At 38.6% G+C, this 23,482-nt stretch overlaps 1 protein-coding gene across 11 annotated transcripts in view; it reads left to right on the forward strand.

Moving 5' to 3' along the window:
• The window catches only part of CTNND2 (catenin delta 2), an 888,536-nt gene that overhangs the window by 699,228 nt on the left and 165,826 nt on the right, over positions 1-23,482 (forward strand). For all 11 annotated transcript variants that reach the window (XM_023625841.2, XM_070246034.1, XM_023625845.2 and 8 more), the window contains one exon: positions 18,343-18,526. In XM_023625841.2, the coding sequence (XP_023481609.1) occupies positions 18,343-18,526 (184 nt within the window). The remainder of the gene's footprint in view (positions 1-18,342; positions 18,527-23,482) is intronic.

The raw sequence follows: 23,482 nt of genomic DNA on the forward strand, positions 1-23,482 counted from the left end.
AAAAAAAAAAAAAAAAAAACCTCAGCGACTAACAGACATCAGCTCAGACTCAAGAGGAGCAATGTTTCCCAAGGTTAACAGTTTCTGCAGCTAAATTTTTTATAGTGCTTTTCTTCTTTATGCCAAACTGCCTTCACCACCAGACTTTAGATGTAGGTGTGCTTAGGACCAGTCCAGGGCTTTCAGTTCTTTATTTGAACTCTATTTCTGTGACTTTATCCAGTCCCGCAGCTTTAAATACCATCTGAATGCAGAGGACTCTAAATTTATATCTCTAGTGCTGCGCTCCAGACTCATGCATCCAGCTGCCTCTTGACATCTCCATTGGCTGTCTAATTGGCATCTCAAAGTTAGCACAGCCAAAACTGCAGTCCACGATTTCCCTCTTTCTCCTTTCTCCTGCCGTCCTCCTCACCTCTGCTGTTCAAGGCTGCAAATTCTCCATTTCCCTCTACCCTGCATCCAGTCTGTCTGCCGGACCAGACGTTGTATGTCGGACTTGACCACTTCCATCTCTGCTGACCTGCTGGTTCTCCCCTGCATTCTGAAGTAGCCTTCTCACTGGTCTCCTCACTTCGTACTTCATTTCAGCCCATTCTCTGCTGAAAGATGGTGTCGTTGAAAACCAACCATCCTTTGGGGGTAATGGAAATGTTTTGGAGCTAGATAGAAGGATAGTTGTACGTCATTGTGAATATACTAAATGCCTCTGATTTGTACAGTTTAGAATGGTTGATTATATGTTATGTAAATTTCATCTTACTTAAACAAAAATTACCCTTGTAGCTGAGTGATCAATGGGAAATTTATCTTATATTGTGTTTTTCAGTGCCGTCTGTGCACCAGGAAGGAATAAAACATTCTAAAACATGATGACGGTTACCTGATTCATGATGTCTCACTGCGTTATGGATAAAACAGAAACTTCTTCCCATGGCCTCCAAGGTCCTTTTTAGTGTGTGCCCCCTGCTCACCCACTCTCATCAGGGGTCCAGCAGGACACAAAAGGCTGCTGGAACACACGTAGCTAGAATTCTAGCTGAATATAACGAAGGGACTTTTTTCCAATGTGTTGGCATGGCTAAAGAACCGAGCCAGGGGTGGTTAGGCAGCTGTGACTCTCTTCAGTGGGAGCAGTGGGAGGAGACAGGAGGTCAGGAGCCATGGAAAGGAGGTCTCTAGCCACAAAAGGTCTCAGCCCTGTGGTCATAACTGAGGAGGGAGTTACCCGGGGAGCAGATGCATCCCAGCTCTCTCTCCTCGTGCCCTCTGATCTCCCAGGTGTTCCTCCGTTGACTGAACTCAACTGCAAGCTGCAGGGCTTGGGTGCCTGGGAGATTCAGCATGGGGCACAGGTGTTGTTCTTTAAAGAGTAATGTGAGTCCTGACTACAGATGGTGTTAGTGACATCATAGTGCTATAGATATGGAGTTGGTAGGAAATTGAAAATCAAATGCCTTGAATTTGTAATTGAACATCAGTTTTCCTAACTAGACATCTAGAAACAAAAGACCAAGGGTTTCCTTTGGGTCCAAAACAGAGTGCCTATACCCTGCTCTCTTCTTGACGTCTTAGCTTCAACTAACTATATTGTCCTTGCTGAAAATCCAGCTAAGGGTGGAGGGAGCAAGTAGAGTGCCTGTCACACCACCCCAAATGCTGTCTAGCTATACAGACCTTTTTTGTATTTCCTAAAAAGGACCTTCTCTCTGCCTGATTCGACTTTTATAAAACCTTTTGACGTCCTGGTCTCAGTAGCTCCACCAAAACTCCTTGATGACTGAGACCACTCCTGTCCCTTTTCCAGGCTGTCTCCCCAGCTCTGCAAAGGAGCTGCACCCAAATTGCTGAATGTTGGTGGAATTGAAATTTTCTGTGGCTTGCTTGCCCTATGGCTTGAAACGGTTCTGCTAGACAAGAAATATTCTTCACTGTGGACAAATAATCAGATGAATGAACAAATAAAAGATTGAATGAAGCTGTTGGGTCATGATGACATTAAACTACAAAGATCTCAAATTATGAAGCTCATTAATCAGTTTCCTTTAGTCACGACTGGTAGTTTTTCTGTTTTCATCAGAGAGAAGTCATAATGGAAGAAACTTGCCTTAACTCAGTTAAATTCACCAGGGCTAGGATATAATAACTTCCAGTGGTTCTTCACCCTGGCTACTCTTAAAAAAAAAAAATGCTGGTGGCAGGGCCCACCCAAGAGCACTTAAATCAGAATTTCCAGAGATGGAGCCTGTACATTGTCATTTTTCTTAATTTCCCTATGGTGGATAGGATGAGAACTACTATTCTAGTGTAAGACTGGATTGTCTAAATGACAAGGATTTGTTTGATTGTTGAGAAATGTATTTTTTTACTCAGTTGACATTTTAGTGGGCATCTACTCTACAATTAGGCCCATGGACATTAAGACTATTATCTATTACCCATTCGTATCTACAAGGTTTTCCTCTCTCTTGACAACTGGATGCCTCGCTCTCATTCCCTGGCTAATTCTCATCCTTCAAGGGCCAGTCAAGACCCCTCTCTCCCCTATAACCTTCTGTGATCCCCTCCCTCAGTGATCTGTTATTACCTGAATTCTCACGGCACATCATTCCCAACAGTTAACAGATTTTATCACATATAATGCTCTACTGTAAATTTCACTTTTCAATTGGCAAGTGCACATTTTATCTCCCAAGGTAGACTCTGCTTAATTTACTGTATATTACCCAGAATGCCTATCAATACCTTGTTTTCAGAGGCACTCACACAATATCTGCTGAAAAATAAAACCACAGAAATGGCACAAGGAAACGCAAATTTCCCCCAATCTTGAGTTTGGGGAATATGAGGGGAAAGAAAATATGTTTGAAGGAAAATCTGCAATAATAAATGTTCAAATTTAGAGTTATGGAAATGAAACAGAAATATAAATTCAAGAATGATCGGCAGAGGTTATAGTTGAGTCTTAATGTTCTTATCTACTGTCATCATATTTTCCATGAAAAATCACCTCTGAATTGAGTGTCTCTAAGAGGCAAGATAATTTGGAGTGTGAGTGCCTGTATTTATATCCCAGCTCTGTCTCTCTTGTTGGTTACCTGTCCTTGGGGGATTTCGTAACCTCTTAAATCTTTAGTTATGAATCTATAAAATGAAATACAAAGCAGTGCTTCTCTCCGAGGTTTGGGGTAAGAATTTGATAAAATGGTGCATGTGACGTGGTAATGGCTCAGTAAATAAGGGCTTGTGATTACCGTTAGTATTATGATGATGGAGCGACAGTATCAGACAATTTTGATTTAACTGAAAATAAGACATAGTTTTAGAATTGGTGTGATGGTCAGAGGAAGGATTGTTTTTTAAAATTACCCTTCATCTCAATCCGGTTTTTGTCCAGGATTTTCCACAAAAGATTGTAGGTGTATATTTTTTTTTAGTAGAGGTCAGCAAAATTAAATGTTTGCAAGAAAAATTATTTGTAAAAGTTGTTTCGAAACTGAATGTTCCCCATTCTATGAGCTCAAATGACTTCTTGAAATTTCTCAAGCAATATGACCTGAGGCTAAAAAGAAACTGGCAAAAGATGAAAAGCAGAACATTCTCTTGTGTTCATGTATTCTGCTTCAAAGGACTGCAAGCCACATCACCTCTCTCCAATTTCAAGTAGCTAATTTATGTGCCTGACATTTGTCTGATTGTTCATATGCATCACAGTCTGACTCTTATCTGACCTTCATTTTCACCTACAAGTGTAATGCCTTTAGATGAGTGGCTCGACTTCTTTTTGTCTCAGTTTCCTCGTCTCTGAAATGGAATTGGTGGAAGATTTATGTGTGTTAATACATGTAAGAAGATTAGGAAAGACCCTAGTTATGCAAGAACTCAAAAATGTTAGGTGTTTCTGGCTATTTTGTTTGTTTGTTTGTTTTGGGTTTTTTTGTTGTTGTTTTTTTCAATATGATCTTGTTTTGGATCCCTAGCATAGCCACGCTCCATGAAAAATTGAGATCCTTGTACTTTAGCATCATCATGACTCATTAATGTCATTCACTCCATTATTCACCCATTTAGTAGGCACCTATTGAGAACCTACTAACAGCTAAACTCTTTAGTCCTGATTATGTGAGAGTTGAATTAAAACCCCAACCTCTGATTCCAAACTGTCACTGGGTTCACTCTGCCACCATGTCTTCATCAAGGCTGCTTTTCTATGACAGCCATAGGAACAAAGCATGTGCTTTAAAGTGGCCCCCGTAGAGACAAGTCTCCCCAACTGTCCTCTTCCCAGGGATTCTTATCTAGGGATGCTGCCTCAAACTCAGTTTACCTCCTTATGTTGATTCTGGCAGGAGGAATGAGGGCAATGTGCCACCTGTAGTGTAAAAAATCCTCAAGGGGATAGCCACCCCTATCTTTGTACAAAGCTACATAATTTCATATTTGTCTCCTCACTCTAGGCCCAAAGAGTTTGAAAGGGCAACCTGGGACCCTGACAAGAAGTGTCTGGACTGTGTAATTTCTGGGCTGTAGTACTTAGAGCTACAAACAGCTTAACACCCATTGTCATCCACACAGATAAAGTCATGACTTAATGGCCAATGGATGCCCTTCAGTTTCAGGAATTTGCCAGGTCCTATGCTTACTGAAGATGAAATTAGCTATCTACTCATTTTCAGAAACTCACATGGTTTCTTAACTGTCAATTCCCACAAAGACTACCAGAAAAACCTGTCGATCAAGCAAAGCTAAGTTTATTAGAGTTACTGTAGTAAGGGAGGTCACTACCTTGCGAGAGTCAAAAGGGAAAATCAGGCAGCGTATTTATATGGCCTTATCTGGTAGAGATTAAAAGACCCACTAGAATGGGCAATACAAAGAGATAGAAGAAAACAACCAAAAAGGAAGAACAAGAGGTCTCTTCCAGAAGATTCAAGAAATCAAAGGGAAATTTAAACTTAGGTTAGGGATGCTGAATGACCAACAAGGAAGCACACTATCTGACCAGGAGAAAATAGAGGGAAAGTGGAAACAGTGTAGTGAAGATCTATACAGAAGAGGCTAAAGAGTGGCAGATTCCTTTGAAGAAGATTCCTATGATAAAGAACCTGTAATTTTAGAAAGGAAAGTGAAAATTACCCTGAAAGTACTGGGAAGAAATAAGTCACCAGGAGTAGATGGGATTGATGCCAACCCTGATACTAGTTCCCCCACATTAATCCCAGCATATGTGGGTTAAAACCAAAGCACTCATTCCCTGCTTACTCCCTGGCTCCAGAATCCACTATCCGCCTTGGAGACAAACAGCCAGGGACAGCCACCTGGATTGCTTGTCATCTCCTCCTCCTCTCTGCAAACAGCCTCCCAAGGCCAAACGCAGGCTCATGGGAAAGCTTTGACCAGCAAGGCCACTGATTCTTATCACCATCTACAAGCAGCCAGATTCCTCACAAACCTTTAAAACCCCTGGCCTCCCATCTTTCAGGGAGACGAGACGAAATGAGACAAATTTGAGAGCTCACTCTTGTCTCCTCGCTGATGTCACCCCAAATAAAAACCCTTTCCTTGCCATAAGCCTAGTGTTCCAATTTTTATTTGGCCCCTCTTGTGTGGCGGGTAAAGAACCTCAGTTTGTAGGCGCTAACAGGATATCAATAGCATTATGTCAAGCCACAGAGACTGAATCTGTCAAAATCCTAATGAAAATATGCCAACTAATGTGAAAAACAAAACCATGGCCTACAGACTGGAAACGCTCAATATATATCCCAATCCCCAAGAAAGGAGATGCCAAGAAGTGCCATAACTATAGGACCCTTGCTCTTAATTTCCCATGCAAGTAAAATGATGCTCAAGGTGTTGCAGCAAAGGCTTGTTACCTTATATGGAGCAAGAAATGCCTGATGGCCAAGCTAGATTTCAAAATGAGAGAGGCACATGAGATCTAATTGCAGTTATTCGTAGGCTACTAAAGTGCTCCAAAGGATTTCAGATTAGTCTGTTTTATAGAGTATAGTAAAACCTTTGCAGGGATCATGAAAAGCTATGGGCTGCACTGAAAGAAATGGGTGTGCCTCAGCACTTGACTGTCCTAATGCGTAACCTGGATTGTAGAACAAGAAGCCACCATCAGAACAGAATATGGAGAGACAGAATGGTTTCCTCTAGGCAAAGATGTCAGACAAAGGTGCATTTTATCTCTCTGTCTGTTTAATCTGCGTACAGAACATATCATATGAAAAACTGGGCTAGACTCAGATGAAGGAGAAGTGAAAATTGGTGGCAGCAATATCAACAATCTAAGATATGCAGATGACACAATCTTACTGGTAGAAAGCAGCAATGACTTGAAACAACCTCCGATGATGAAAGAAGAAAGTGCCAAAGCAGGACTGCATTTGAACATCAAGGAGACAAAAATCATGACTAGAGAACTCTCCAGCTTTAACCTAGATAATGAAGACATTGAAACTGTTAAAGATTTTGTTTACCTTGGTTCAGTCATCAATTTAAATGGAGACTGTAGCCAAGAATTCAAGAGAAGACTGAGACTCAGAAGGGCAGCAATGGAAGAATTAGGGAGGATCAAGTGTAAGGAAGTGTCATTGGAGTCCAAGGCCAAGACTATCCACACTCCTGTATTCCCAAATACTGTGTATGAGAGCAAAATCTGGACAGTGAAGAAGGATCACAGGAAAAAAAATGATTTATTTGAAATGTAGTGTTGGAAGAGAGCTCTGCAGATACCCTGAACTGCCAGGAGGATGAACAAGTGGGTCCTAGAGCAAATTAAGCCTGAACTATCGCTGGAGGCAAAAATGGTAAAACTGAGGCTGTCCTCCTTTGGGCACGTCATGAGAAGGCAGGATTCTTTGGAAAAGACAATAATTCTGGGAAAAGTAGAAGGCAGCAGAAAAAGAGGAAGAGCAAATATGAGATGGACTGACTCCATAAAGGAAGCCACAGGTCTCAGTCTGCAGGAGCTGAGTAGGGCTGTGGAGGACAGAACATTGTGGACATCACTCATTCACAGGGTCTCCAGGAGTCGGAGCTGACTCGATGACATGTAACAACAGCAAATTTACATGGCCTTAGGTCCTTGGCTGGGTGATTTTAAGTGGGTATTGCAAAGTGGGAAACAATTGAGATTGAGCAAGGTTTATAATCTAGTAACTTAGGACTGGGGGCACAGTGAGGTGAGGGTCCTGAAATGAGTTTTAATGAACAAACTGTTACTTTTGGTCACACCAAGCTGATCAGTTCACAGTCTGAACTTCCAGAGGCAGGTACTTCCTGGAGCTAGCAGTTAGATAAGTGTCCCAGTGTCATGTAACTGAGGGTCAGAAATTATGGTGGTTTTACCTCCTGCCCCCCGTTTTTTTAAATCATTTTATGGTGGGGATGTTGTCTTTGAATCTCTCTGTCTCCCTCCCACAATCATTTATGAAAGGGACAAACTTAAGTTACTTTATCAAATACATGTAATTTAGGGGGCACAAAACTGCCAAGAAACACAGCCAAAGTATAAAAAATCATTTTTATTAGCACATATAATATGACAATTGTCAGATAAAAGGACATAATCTTTAACTGCTGTCCCTTTTAGGAAAAAAGGTCCAGGACCATTTTCCAACGATTATAAAACTCAGCCAGGATGATTTGGTGACATTTTTCAAGGTTGTGACAGATCCAAGGTCATTGAGGATGGCTATAGTTTCAAGCAAGCTCAATTTTATATTCCTAACTCTTGATCTCTTGGGAATTGAGAAATACAGAATTCTGTGGTTCATTTACAAAATGCTGTGATCAAACATGAACCCATGACTTTCACAGATGGTTACTATCACACATTGACATCTGTAGGGGAGGAAAAAAACATATTTTTCTTCTACCCATCTTGGGTTCTCCAGATGGGGTCCTGTAATTTAGACAGGCAAAAGACAGACTAACAAGAGAAAAACAGAAGTTTATTCACATGTCCATGGTGCATACACATGAGAGCAACCAATGATGAGTAACTCAAAGAGGTGGTTAGAGCTTGGGTCTGTGCACCATCTTGCTAAACAAAGAAAAGGGCTCTGGGCTTCTGGGGGCTGGGGAGACAAGTTGTGGGAAGGTGATCAGGAAAAGTATGCTAAGCAAGGGTTGTTTAGTAAGGTTGGTTATGCAGATTTCAGTCTGTGCCTTCTCCATTGGTAAGAGTTGATAAAGTCCTTTTCTTCCTGGTACAGGAGAAGGAGACATCTTGACAAAAGGAAATTTCCTTTACAAAAGGAAAACTTGTGCTGATTTTAGAGCTTTTCCTCCATCCATTGGTACTCAATGGCCTTTAGCTCAAAATTACCCATATGCAAAAAGGTGTATTTTGGAGTGGCATATTCTGGTACCTTTCACATCCAGATTATTTTCAATTACAATTTACTTAAAAAAATTACCATGGGAAGATCTTTCCTTTTCTTACACAGAAGCTACATTGCCTTGTCCCAGTTGGGGACAAGCCTCATTTCTCGTAACTAGAATCTGACCTGCTATTCCTTTATTGTAGACATTTAATGGAAGAATTCTAAAGAAACTAGGATATGCAGACTGCAACCTAGAATGGAAAGAGAGATCATAGACACACCTGAGTTTTGATTCTTTCTTCAAAAACAGTTACTCACTGCATTTGTCTATAAAATTACTTAGTTTTAAATTATATTAATTCAGGCTCTGAAAACAACAGCAAAGATCATTTTTTAAAGTGCTAATCAAAAATTTAAGTGAATGTGGACCTCTTGCTCATACTAACCTCTACCAACTTGGTCTAAACTTAATTTATGATTCCGGTGCTAAAATTTGAATATCAGTGTTGCTGGGATTAGTTTTGGCTTTGCAACTAGACAGCATCTCAACATTGAAGACTGTATCTTGTAACAAAGTTATTTTGGACGTTTAGAAATTAAAATGTCTCATGGGAGTCCAGGTAGATGTAATCAGCTTAAACCAGAATTTGCCAGGTGTGTCTGGCAAATTTGGTCACCAAGCTGATCTGATTTACTTTCTAATGTAGAGAACAACTCACTCTTCCTCCATTCTGGGGTTAACCAAATTCCGTACATATTTGAAAAATTAGCAAGAATAATTCCTCTTGATTCTCAGCACTTATGTAAATGTGATGGTTTTAAAAACAATTCTGTATTTGAACCAGAAGCCGTAAGTGGCAATAATAGGGTGACAGTTGTCAGTCATTGACTATGACCATCCACTTCTTCTCCCTGCTCACCCTACATATGTATCAGCCCCTGCAGCCCCTTCATCTGTCACCATCTCGATGGGACTCTCAACTTAGAAGGATTCAGTGAGTCAAACTGTAAAAAGATTCACCTTCACCTAAGCCTCACGGTCACTATAGTTTCCTCTTCTGGCATATTAAGGAGGAAAACTAAGAGATCGATTGTTCTGGTCAGCCAACCCTTGGGACCCTTCAAAGAAAACTGGAGGAGTTTTGGCCTAAGAAACTACTCATTTTTACTTTTTTTATTGGTATTATTTTGTAATAGTCTCAATTTAGATTTGTTGTAAAGTGAGTGGGATTAATTATTGTCAAAGAATCAATTACTCTTGAGGGAAGGTTTACAAAAGTAAGACAGAGCTTCAAACCTTAACACAGAATTTGTTCCCCACATATATGCTGGAAATACTGATATTCCATTGATAAAATCCATTAAGGCTCCGTCACAGTGTCCATCATCTGATCTTAATTTTCCAAAACGATAATATATACAGTTATTTAAAAAATTTCCTATGATGCAAGACACTAAGTATTAAAAGTTTTTAGCCCTCTGTATTACGTGTGTTTTTAAGCACTTCTCCGCATGCATTACAGAAGGGCTATCACATCCATTCTCTGAAATAACTCTTCTGAAAGTAGCATGTAGGTAGCATGCTTTTTTTAAAATAATTTTTATTTTGTATTGACATATAACATTGCGTAACTATAAGCTGTACAATATTTATCTTTATATATTGCAAATGGATTACCACCATAGCATTAGCGAATACCTCTATCACATCACATAATTATTTCTTTTTGTGGTGAGAATAATTAAGATCTAGTTTCTTAGCAACTTTGAAGTTTATAATACTGTATTATTGGCTATAATCACCATTAGCTGTGCATTAAATCTCCAGTTTATCTACTAGTTGCAAGTCCGTACCCTTAAAAAACATCTCCCAAGTTACTCCCCACCCCCAGCCCCTGGTAACCACCATTCTACTCTCTATTTTTATGAATTTGGCTTTTTTAGATTCCACATCTAAAAAGTGATAGCATACAGTATTTGTCTTTCTCTGTCTGACTTAGCTCATTTAGCATAATGCCTTCAAGGTCTATCCGTGTCGTTGCGAATGGCAGGATTTCCTTCTTTCTTGTGGCTGAATACTATTCCATTGTATATACATATATGTACCACATCTTCATTATCCATTCATCCATTGACAGACACTTAGGTTGTTTCCCTATTTTGGCTATTGTGAATAATGCTGCAATGAACATGCAAGTGCAAATATCTTTTCAATATTCTGTTTTCATTTCCTTTCGATATATACCCAGAAGTAGGATTGCTAGATCATATGGTAGTTCTATTTTTAAATTTTTTTTTAAAGATTTTTTATTTTTTCCTCTTTCTCCCCAAAGCCCCCCGGTACATAGTTGTATATTCTTCGTTGTGGGTCCTAGTTCTGGCATGTGGGACGCTGCCTCAGCGTGGTTTGTTGAGCAGTGCCATGTCCGCACCCAGGATTCGAACCAACGAAACACTGGGCCGCCTGCAGAGGAGCGCACGAATTTAACCACTCGGCCACGGGGTCAGCCCCTCTATTTTTAAATTTTTGATGAATCCCCGTACTATTTTCTATAGTGGCTGAACGAGTTTACATTTCTACCAACATTGCACAGGGGTTTCCTTTCCTCCATGTTCTCACCAATACTTGTTATCTCTTGTCTTCTTGATGATAGCCATTCCAACAGGTATGAGGTGATATCTCATTGTGGTTTTGACTTGCATTTCCCTAATGATTAGTGATGTTGAGCATTGTTTTCATGATCCTGTTGGCCATTTGGGTGTCTTCTTTGGAAAAATGTCTATTCAGTTCCTCTGCCCATTTTTTGAGTGGGTTTATTTTTTTGAAATTGAGTTATATGAGTTCCTTATATATTTTGGATGTTAACCCCTTATCCGATCTATGGCTTTGCAAATACTTTCTGCCATTTTGTAGGTTGCCTTTTCATTTTGCTGATTGTTTCTTTTGCCGTGCGGAAGCTTTTTAGCTCGATGTATTTCCACCTGGTGATTTTTGCTTTGAACTATCTATTATTATAGCAACATTTTGGTAAATTTCAGCATTGACTCACAATCAATGCTTTTATTTTTAAAAGCATTAAATGAGTGTGGTATGCAGATCTTTTTGAGGCTATCACATATACCATTGAAAGGACTCTCAAAACAATCCTAATTCACAATAACACCTTGAGGGTCATGACTTCTCAGGGATAAGTTGAGACAGTTTATATGATGCACCCAAATACTTATGTGTACAGTGTGTGTGCACAGACACATACACTCATGCACATGTGCACACACTCATGCATATGCACACAGACACATGCACACAGCACAAGTTCAGAGTGTCACAGACCTCCAGATTTTGATCAGCCACCCTCCACCCACCCACGACTCAAGGTGTAAATGGGTGGGGGTGGAGAAGGTAGTGATGGGCATTCCCCAGTCCCCATCTCATCCCCAGCCCCAACCAGGCCTGACCTTGACTTTTTTGTGAGATAAACTCGTTTGCCCCATTCTTCTCTGTTCTTCTCTCTCTTCTCCAGGTGCACAAATTTTCACTCTCAGAATAAGATAAATGATAGATTTGTTTAAAATGAATATTCATATGTACATTAAGTTAATTTTAATTAGTTATTTTAAAAGAAATCTTAAAAACATTCATTTAAAATGAATTCAGCCCAACATTTCTTTGGTTTGAGCCTCACTTATATTCAGGTTTGTGTTTTAGGTCTAAGATTAAAAGCAAATGAGTGGATCACAGGAAAGTCTTGCATAACCAGAAGCAATGGTTGATGTTATCATGATTTAAGACTTGTGATTATTAAAATGCTTTTTTTTTTGGTCAATCTGAGTTTCTTTTTATTAAGATAGTCTTCATCTCTTTTAGGGAAAAAAAAAACCCACGATTACTCTCTATGAAAATAAAGTAAAGGATCCAATGAAAGTAATTAAGATTTTATTAAAGAAATTTTAATAAACCAATTACTGCTCATGAATATGGATAATTTCAAGGAAAAGAGCCATCCTGTGCCTGAAATGAAAATAAACTATATTTTAAATATACTTAGTATACATAATTAGTTATTTAAATGTCTTCTCAACTAAACCTACTTCCAAAATTATATTTGGAACAGCAATAATTTTTTACTAATAAAGGAAAGCTATTAAGTATATGTAATTAAAGGAAAGATGCTGTAAAAATTTTACTACAGATCACAATCTGGAAGAAATTAGCATATTTTCATCAGGTAAGTTAAAACTTGCTAGTGACCATCAACCAAAATACTAAAACATTTTTACATTACTTTCAGATAAGAATAAATGTGTTATGGATGTTGAATACCACGGTGAATTCAATTTATTCCACATTTTTTTCCACAAATTGAAATTTCAGTATTACTTTGGCTAATTTGGAATTATCAGGGAGTTAATATAAGAAAATTACCCAAACGAAGCACTAGAGATAAGCCTTCTAATTCTAAACTGATTAATGTTTTTTAGTGATATAAATTTTCTCTACTAGCTAAAAGTAGAATTTCTGTAGAGTCAAGAGTTATAATCCTATTTGAATAACATTTTTGTATTGTCAGTTGGATTTGTTATTTGTAACATATCTTGCATCTGCTATTTGATTCTTTCAAATCATTACTTCATTTTGCTAGCACTATAATACTTAAAAAATATTTGATGCTTGGAGCACATATCCTCTAAGGGTCATAGCATCCAGTTATTAATTGTCGTATTTATTTAGCACCTATTTGGTGAGCACCTCATGTGTGTCAGAGCATATTCTGTGTGCTGTATGTGTTCTGTTGCTGTGAGCACTCAGATAGGGTCACTGTTTTCATCTTGTGGGCTGGGACCTTGTTGTGGGGAGGAACAGTGAGCAAATGAGAAAAATCAACAAGTAATGAAAAAGCATGGAGAATATGAGTTAAGTGATAAGGTCTCTGCTGTGAGGTAAAATAGGAGATCTGATAGCAAGTGTCTGGGAAGGTAGTTTAGACTGATCCAGAAAAGCTTGTCTGAGTCTAGCACATTTAAGGTGCCATGTGAGTGGATAGAAGGATCAGCCTTGGAAAGGTTTCGGGAAGAATGTTCCGAACTGAGACAGCAGTAAATCCAAGAGATCTGAGATACAAATACGTTTGTGTGTTCAAGGAGAAGAAATAAGGCCACCATGGCTGGAGCATAATTACAGAGTTACAATAATGGGAGAGCCATGAGAGCAGGGACTTCTTGTTATATTCACTAATGTATTCATTGCATCAACTAGAACCTGGCACATAGTAGGTCCTTAATATGTATGGAGTGAATAAATGAGTGAACAAAAGGATCTGATTCAAGATGAATTTAGAGATTAGGGAAAGGTCTGATTATGAAGGTACAATAAGAAGTTTAATTTTCTCTTAAGCATAACAGAATATTTTAAGAGGATGTGTGGTAGACTGAATTATGGCCCCCCAAAGATGTCCACATCCTAATTCTCGGAGCCTGTGAATGTTATCTTACATGGTAAAGGGGACTTTGCAGATGGGATTAAGTTAAGGATTTCGAAATGTGGAGATTATCCTGGATTATCTAGGTGGGCTCATTGTAATGATAAATGTCCTTATAACAAGGAGGCAGGAGGATCAGAATCAGAGGAGATGTGACAATAGATGCTGAGGTCAGAGTGATGTGAGCCTCAGACCAAGGAATGCAGGCAGCCTCTAGAAGCTTAAAAGACAAGGAAATTCCCCTCTAGAGCCTCCAGAAGCAGCATAACCCTGCTGATCCAGTTTAGACTTCAGCACTCCAGAACTGTAAGATAATAACTGTGTGATGTTTTAAGCACTACTTCTATGGGAATTTGTTACAGCAGCAACAGGAAACTAACACAGGATTAGTCCAAATGAAAGAAAGTGTTTGGCCATTTAATAAGTTGCAAATGTGAAGAATGATACATTTTTTAAATTAAATATCATTTGTAATCTAAATTAAAGTGCATTTTAAATTCGGTTATAAAGTTTATAGCTGGATCATTCTTCCTGGTTCTTCTACACTCTCACATGAGTGAGAGGATAAAGGAATTGTAAGGAATAGGAGAAGAAGTGGATCTAAGTTATAATGAGAGGAGTAGCTAGGAAGAGTGATGTAAAGGGAACAAATGAGTCCAGTAGACAAAGGGAAGGGAGAGGGAAGAGAAGGGCAGGAGAAAGGTAAAAGAAGAGTGGTAGGTTGAAAGGGAAGGGACATTAATTACTTATTGCTGCATAACAAATTACCCCAAAATTTAGCAGCTTAAAACAACAAACATTTATCTCATACAGTGTCTGAGTGTCAGGAATGCAGGCATGGCACATTTAGGTGGTTCTGACTCAGGGTCCCTCAAAGGCTGCAGTCATTTGAATCCTTGACTGGGGCTGGAGGATCCACTTTCTAGATGGCTCCCTCACATGGCTGTTGGCTGGAGGCCTCAGTTCTTCGCCGCATGGGCCTCTTCGTAGCACTGCTTAAGGGTCCTCACAGCGTGACACAGGCTTCCTCTCAAACAAGCAATCTAAGACAGAGAGCTTGGAGGGAGCCGCAGTACCTTTTTTATGACTTGCCATCAGAAGTCACTCGCAGTCACCTCCACCATATTCTGTTGGTCAGAAGTAAGTCACTCATAGGAAGAAGGATTGGGCTCCACCATTTGAAGGGAATGTCAAAAAATGTATAGACATACCTTAAACCACCACACAAGAAAGAGAGGAAGAAATGAAGAGAAATTTGAGCAGAACACCTATTTCTCATTTGTTCACGGAGAATGCCTAGATATGTCCATTTTTCTCCACTAATGTCTCTCCCTTCAGCCAAGACTAATGGATGTGTATGTGTGTCTGTGTATGTGTATGTGTGTGTGTGTGAGTATGAGTATATGTGTATGTGGCTGTGTGAGGAAGTATGTGTGTGTGTGTCTATAGCAAGACAGATGCAGAATTCCCAACTATTTCCCACTTTTGACTCCTGCAGGACATATCAACCTTTATCTCAAATGTCCCCGGAGACTGCTGAGTCTACACTCAAGCATGTCTCTGTGTCCAGATAATCTAACCAAAACTCAAAGTTTTGAGAGCCCCTGCAACTGGTTGCTGAATTCCCCCAAAAGAAATTCTGCCACGTTACATCCACTTTGCCAAGTCCTCATCCAAGGAGAGGCGGTGGAGCTGTCCCTGATCAGAGATCCACTGTAGTTGTCATCAGTTCAGGAAGCACTTACGGGTTGCAGATATAAATTAAGATAGAAAGTTCAGAGATATGGGTCAAGCGCTGTGATAAGCTCATTGGAATGTGAAGAACAGATGGAGCCAGCCTGGAAAGGTGGAATGAATGTGAACTAGGAAACGCCTGTCAGTGCACGATTCTGAATTAGGTTACACTAATTAATGAATTAATGAGAAAGGAAAGGAGAGGACAGTCCAATAGGAGTCATCTTGGGTGGCATTTCCTTTCCCATCCTTTCATCCTTGTCAGCATTAGATGACGGCTGTACATTTGCTGTGATTTTCCCCTCTTTTTTTTTTTTTTTTTTAAAGATTTTATTTTTTCCTTTTTCTCCCCAAAGCCCCCCGGTACATAGTTGTGTATTCTTCGTTGTGGGTTCCTCTAGTTGTGGCATGTGGGACGCCGCCTCAGCGTGGTCTGACGAGCAGTGCCATGTCCGCGCCCAGGATTCGAACCGACGAAACACTGGGCCGCCTGCAGCGGAGCGCGCGAACCTAACCACTCGGCCACGGGGCCAGCCCCAATTTTCCCCTCTTTTAACCTCTTTTCCATTTGTTAGAAAACAGTAAAAATTCCTCTATTATCGTAGAATGCTTTTAGATTTTTTTAGACTGGTTGCATGTAAAAATACAAAAGTCTCTCTTTTGCTATTTAGTTTTTAAAAGAAATACATTTTACAGCAAAACATATCATTCATATTTTAAGACATTTACAAACCTCAATTTTCATATGTTGATATTTTCAAATCAAGATTTGAGAGTGAGAGTTCATGTTTTATTTCTGTATACTTGCATTGTATACTTAAAAGAAGAGATCCTTGCATGTGATATTCTTAAGTTATTCTCAAATACTAGGGTAGACATTAATTTCGTTTTAATGTGCTTTTTAAAACTGAAAAACAAATTATTTTACTAGAAACAAGAATATTTTTGTGAGACTGAAAATGACTGAAGGTAATAGTTTGGATTCTGTAGATTATCTAAAATTTAGTAAAATGCTTCTTAATGGGATAAATAAAGAAACAGGTTTGTATATTATGTAAAACCGGATAAATGCGTATGATAATATTCGTAGCATTTCAAATCTGTCCAAATCAGAATGTATTTTTGAGCACCTTCTGTGTACCATTGAGCATTTTTTGTGTACTCAATTTAGGATGCTAATAGCAATGCAAATATGCACAGAAGTGAATAGAAAATGGTTATGTGCTTAATCAGAGGTGGGCAAAATTTTTCTGTTAAGGGCCAGATAGCAAATTGTTTAGACTTTGTGGACCACACAGTCTCCATCACAAACGCTCAACTCTTCCCTTGTAGGACAAAAGCGGCCATAGGCAATGTGCAAATGAACAGGCGGGGCTGGGTTCCAATAAAACTTTATTTACAAAAACAGGAAGACAGAATTTGCCCTCAAGCCAACTCCCTGTACTAAAGGATTGCTTTATATATATTGGGAACCAAAAGCATTCTGTTTCCTTTGCATTTACTTAAATGAAATTCCCAGTGAATGTTGTTTTGAAAGACAGTGGAAAGAGTTTGTCTCTATAGTCTCAGTTTTATAGAACTGATTTAAAACTGTTAGTCACTTTAGTTATTAGTCAAACATTGTCGACTTTCAGATTAGTAGTATTAATACCCTTGAATAGTTCAATATGTGCAATGCAAGAAACTAATAAAACAAATTTCAGAAATAAGTGTGTTCTGTTTATTCTATTCATAGCACAATAGATGAAACACAATTTCACCTTAAAATATATTGAAAGTTTGTTAAACAAGGAAGCTGGAAGTTGTGTTTCTGAAGATAACTAAAATATTTCATTCCCAACATCTGTACTGATGATGTCTATTTAGGTTAGTCTTGAGGGAAAATACTGTCTTTCTTTCATAGGAAAATAGAATATTGTTCTCTGTTTCTTTTACCTTTATGTATCATGTTTTGAACAACAAAAAGAATAATTATTTTAAAAGCATTTCTAAATGACATTATAACATATATGCAATACTTATGGCCTTTTCTAAAATTAATTCCATTTTGAAGTCTCTCTAAAAATATTTAAAAGCCTAAAACATTCCATCTGTCCTAAAAATGTTGCTTTGGCTCTGCTTACATCAATTAACTGTACTTTTTTTCATTACAGACATGCCTTCCACTTTGTACTGCTCTCTTTGTCATTGTATGAGGAAACACAATCTGTAGGGCCTCCCTGAGCATTGCCTTTAGAGAAAAACTGGCAAAACTGTCACAAGTGACAGTGAATTTAAATTTCTTGTTGAGCCCATTGTTATCAGACCTGATACTGGATTCTCGTGAGGTCCTGAGTGATGGTGGCTGGTCCTATATGGAGGCTGAGTGAATCAAATAGACCACATGTGCATTTTGAGGTCTTGGATAAAACAAAGATATCCTTCTAGTCCATTTCAGATAACTTTCCCAGCTCTTCGGTCTTCATTAGCATTTGGGAACTTGGGTCCATTGTGTTAATGGTGAACAAAAGCCCGGTTGGTATCCTCCATTCAATCAGATCTCTCACCCTTGGTTACTCTCCATGATGGAACAAAGACATTCATGTCACTGTTTCTCTGCCCACATGTCAGATTTTTACAGCACTCTTTTAAGGGGTTCACACAGATGTTCTAAAACTAAGGGCACGCTCTAGGACACATGCTCACACTATCTTAGTCCTTCCTGCCCGTGCTGTTAACTCGATTAGGGAAAATGGTTTTGAGATGAGAAAAAACAGTGGCCACCCAAAAGCTCTGTTTGTCTCTTGCAGGAGTCCTTTGGAACCTCTCGTCTTGCGATGCACTCAAAATGCCCATCATCCAGGACACCCTGGCAGTGTTGACTAACGCCGTCATTATCCCCCACTCGGGCTGGGAAAATTCACCGCTTCAGGACGATCGGAAAATACAGCTGCATTCCTCACAGGTGCTGCGAAATGCCACTGGATGCCTAAGGTGAGTCCTCTGTCACTGCCGCCACCTCCTGTTGTTGTTTGCTTCCTGCTTCCATGACCTTAATTGCTGTTTTACCGAGGATCAGAGTGTTCTGGAAAGACGAACGTTGATATGGCAATGGAGTAAAAGAAGCTAGCCAAAACCATTTCTAATGAGATACTGAACAGATACAAGCATCTTCCACTATCCTATACCTACAGCAGTATTTGACTTATTTAAAATGTTTTTGGAGGTCTCAAGCAAAAAATAAACATTTTCATTCCAAACAAAAATAATTAGTTTTCTTTGATTGAAAACAATAGTTCACAGTAATTTCTTGTGTTACGTTGTATCATGCACATAGAATAACCAGGCAGGCCACTTGGTTGGCTGGGGGAGGGTCTGTGACAGATACATAGACATCTAGTTAACTGTCACCAGGAGCTATTTTTATTTTTTGCATTTAAAAAGTTTTCAGTGTGACTGCAAGAGCCTACAATTCTTAGAAATAGCTCTTTAATAAGGTCTGTTGTGTGAAGTGTTTTTTTAAATAATAAAAGTAGTAAATGTATTGTAATTATCTCCAATGCATTGTTATAAAAATCATCCCCCAGAAATCTCTCGAGATGTCTGAGAATCGTCTTTAGGATTTGTTTAATTTTTGCTCTTAGAAAAGAACATAATAATCAAGGAATAGTTCTTTCAGACTCTAGAAACTATATTCCCGAAAATGTTGTATTTTGTACCAAAGTTGGAAATCTCTGCTGGATAAACTTAATGATGGGGTGGGGGCAAAGGGAGATTTAAAATACCTAGTCAAATAATTTATATTTCAAAAATAAAATGTACAGGATTGCTTTAGCTGGGCTTCCTCAAAGCTGCCATTTCTCCTACAGTTGATAGGTTTCTAGGCATGAAAACCAGTCTCTACAGAGAAGGAACAAAATCACCTTGGTGACTTTAATAATAATTATCTCATGAATATTTATAACAATGCTCTCATCCTCCAGTCTTGAGAGGGGTGTGTGTGTGTTTGTGTGAAAGTATGTGCATAGAAGGAGATAAAAAGAGTCAGCCTCCATAAATATCGAAGTCCGCACACAGGGAGCTATAGGAAATCCTCTGACGATTTAGCTTTTCCTCAAGGTCATGAAATAATGATCTTTTGACATGATTTCTCTGGATAGGCTCTACCATAAGCCAAATTTACAGTTCTCCAAAATCCCCTGCTGAGACATCCATTTTATAGCCTCTTAAATTCTATTATCCTTCTGAAACCTCCTGCCCCACCAGAAGAAATATAATTCTTCCAAAGCTAGAACTGTAGGCACTTCTGACCCTTTTTACTTGATTTCTCTGTTTCTGTTATTTACACGTAGTTTTTCCCATTTTAGCATCCTTGACTTGTAAAGAGTGGCATCCTTCCTAATGAAGATTGTGGAAGGAAGTGCCAGAATCAACTGTGGAAGTACAGTCAGTAAAGACCTGGTTAGCCCTGTCAATTAGAAATTCTCTCTGAGTAATACAGTAGCATAATTATATATTCATGTTGTTTGATTTAAGAATGTAGGCCACTGCCATTAAGAGCAAGCTTTCAACACCATTTGGTGAAAAGTCAGATGAAGAAGCCAGACCAGGTTCATGTGTCCCCTTTGTAGGTCGTCTGGCTGAGTTTAGGGTCTGGGAAGTGACCCAGATCCAAGTTAGGTCAGACCAGGATGACTACCCATCCCTCTCTTTTCACACACGGAGGCTTGACCTGTGCTTCTGCTGTTCTCCAGGAGTGACCATATCATAGGAAACAGAAAAGGGGGCGTCCAATTTAGAAAGAGTTTTATGTGGCCAAATTGGATTTCCTTTGTCAAGATACAACCAGGTTTAGGGTTTTCCCACTTTTCTGAGTTTATCATGTAAGTGACAAAGCAAAACCCATCAATATATATGTGCATATTTAACTCCTCCCTAATTCATTAAACTCCTGCCTTTCTACAGAAAGAACTATAATTTCTCCTCTCTTATTTGAAGTGTTTATGAATCATTCCACATTGATGAGGAGGTTGGACTAAGAGAGGGAGAAAACAGCCCTGGGAAGGAGCTAAAAAGAATTTATCGAATAAACACTCAGTGGATGAAAGGTTTCAAGAAATTTCTACTATTATTTACCACTTATTTAGAACCAGTGTTGACAACACACCAAAAGAGTCACAAATGCTTATATTGTGGTAGAAGGTTCTGGATTTTAGGATGTAAGGTTATTTACATTGTTGATTTTTTCCAATAAAGCTTAGATCTTTATTTACATTATATATCTTTACATAAATACATCTATATTTATATACATTATAGACCAATATATATAAAGGCAGATTTACATCCTGCCTTTTAGCAGTTTTATCCCTGAGCATTTGCTGAGCACCGGCTGTGTGCTAGGGAGGGGACAGGGGAGCAGAAATAAACATGGCAGCCTCAGTCCTTTGGAAACTCATAATCTAGTGGAAGAAAATGGTACCCATATGCTTAGCCCTAGCATTATATCTCAGTGGCCTTTTAATGTAATGATCAGGATAGCACAGAAGGAAAAACTGTGGAGGGAGTGCCCAGCTCAGCCACTGAGGTCACAAAAGGCTTCAATAATCTCGTGAGATTGAGGCTAAGCGGAGAAAGGACTTCACCAGTCAATACTATGGGGAAGGGAGTGTTGTGGCCAGGAAGAGTGGCAGCCATCCTCTGACCCAGACATGGTAGAACTCCAGGATCTATAGATCGTCTACGGCCTAGGAGACTTGAGGAAATGCGGCTTGCATAGTTGTTCCATTCCAGATGACAAAGGGCCTTCAAAACTGAGGTAAGGGGAATAGACTCGAGTCTGTAAAGAGTAGAGAGCTACGGCAAATCTTTGACCAAGTGAACTCAATGGTCCGCTACGTCTGAGAGCAGTCGTAGGAGACAGAGTAGAGGCAGGTGGGGAAGGGTGAGGAGACACTACAAGTGGAGCTGTGAATTTGCCAGGGATGCCCTCGTTTTTAAGCTACTTCCTGTGGACAACAGTAAATATCAATATTTTGTTCCATTTGATTAAACTTAACTGTCACCAATTTGTAGTTCTGTGAACTATTTCCTTAGCCGTTTACATTTTAGTTCTGCCTTTCATATTTTGGAATTTTTTCTTCTCTTTAATCCTAGCATTCTTATTGAGATGATAGTTTCAATACCTTATTCAATTCTTTAGTGTAGTTTCATGGCACAAATCATTATTTTTATGTAACTGAGGTTCATTCAATCAAATCCTCCAAAACAAGAGGGTATCAAGTACCACATCACTGTGCTAAATTATGGATAATGCTATAGATTCAGAAAAATCTTCCTGGAATTGCAGACATAATCTGAATATCATCTTTAAAATGTAAATTGACAACCAGATTGTCTCAATTTATAAATCACATCTGGGCTTATACCTTCTCAAGGAACATTTTTTCCTATCAAAATATGTAGAAAGAATCTGGTGTTTTGGTGCTTCTTAAAGCAGAAAAAAATCATAGCAATTATTCTTCTAGTCATTTTTATGTACTAAATGTACATAAAATATAATACAAAATACAATGTATAAAAAATGATGTAGTGAACTTTTACAAGATGATATAGTTGTTTTGTGTAACATCTGCATGCTTTGATCTGCTCCATTAGTTTATAGCTTTAATCTTGAAAGTTACCTAAATTGTATAAAAATGCCACATTTACATGTTAGAATTTTTTTCCAATTTACTGTAATCACAACTATCATATTCATGAAATCAGGCTAAAACATAAGCATGTGATCCAGAGCCTTGTTTAGCTGGTAACAGAGAACAATAGATTCCATCTGGCCTACAAACTGTGCCTGTGTGTGCCTGTGTGTCTGTGTGTTTAAGGAATTCAATGGGAAACTCTGGAGAGAATTGTCACTAGTTTGGTGTAAACCAAGCTAAGTGTCACAATTGGCAAACAATTCAATCCCCTTGGTGTGATTTATGGATATTCCACTGTGTCAAGGCATAGAAAATTAGTAACTTAAAAAAATAAAATATATACGAAATATTTCTTAGTAGTGAACTTCTCTTCCTTTTTTAGATCTTATTCTTTATTAGAGAAGCATTTTGAAAACTAAGGCAAAATTGTTGAGGACCGTTCTGTTAAAATTCTTTTCATTTATTTCCCTTTACATACTTCACCTTATAGAAATTGTCACAGCCTTTAAGTGCTAGGAGTTAAATGTAATTCATTCCTTGCTATAATTATACATTTTATAAATTTGTTTTGAGATTGTATTTTTCTCCTTTCCATTCATTAACTTTGCATTAAAAATTACAAGTAGCAAGATAGTATGAGGTAACCATTTAAATATATTTAATAATATATGAGGTATCAGTTAAATTGGATTCATCATGTGTCCTCAGGTGATGTTTTCCTTGATATTAAGTTGGAATGGCAACTCTTCTTTCTCAAGAATTGTAGAGAAATTGAAGAATAGAGCTGTGTGTATGTATGTGAGCGTGTGTGCGATCATTTATTTATTCATTCATTCCAAGAGGTGACCATGCAACGTAATGGATGTTCATTAAATAATTTTATACATTGTCAATAGAGACAAGATTTTTAAACAAAATTAAAATGAGTATTTTTATTTGTAAAATCTTGTCTTCCAAGGACCAGAAAGATCTGCTTCAAATACATTGTTCTTGTATTTAGTATAAGTTCAATAGCTCATGGTTAGGAAGTCGGGAAGCCAGTACTTGCAGCCACATCTTGACTCCTGGTCTAGACTATTCATTCCCACCATATCACACAGAGAGGAAATACACTGTCATGTGAGATGAGATGAACAGATCCATGCTTAGAACAACACAACCAACCAACCAACTGATGAATGGACAGCACTCTCCATTGTGTTGGTTCCTTTCATTTGCTTCTTGCCTTTACTGAGTGGCATCCACTTGGCCA

The sequence above is a fragment of the Equus caballus genome, chromosome 21 (genome assembly GCF_041296265.1).
Source record: "Equus caballus isolate H_3958 breed thoroughbred chromosome 21, TB-T2T, whole genome shotgun sequence".
In the NCBI taxonomy this organism is placed as follows: domain Eukaryota; kingdom Metazoa; phylum Chordata; class Mammalia; order Perissodactyla; family Equidae; genus Equus; species Equus caballus.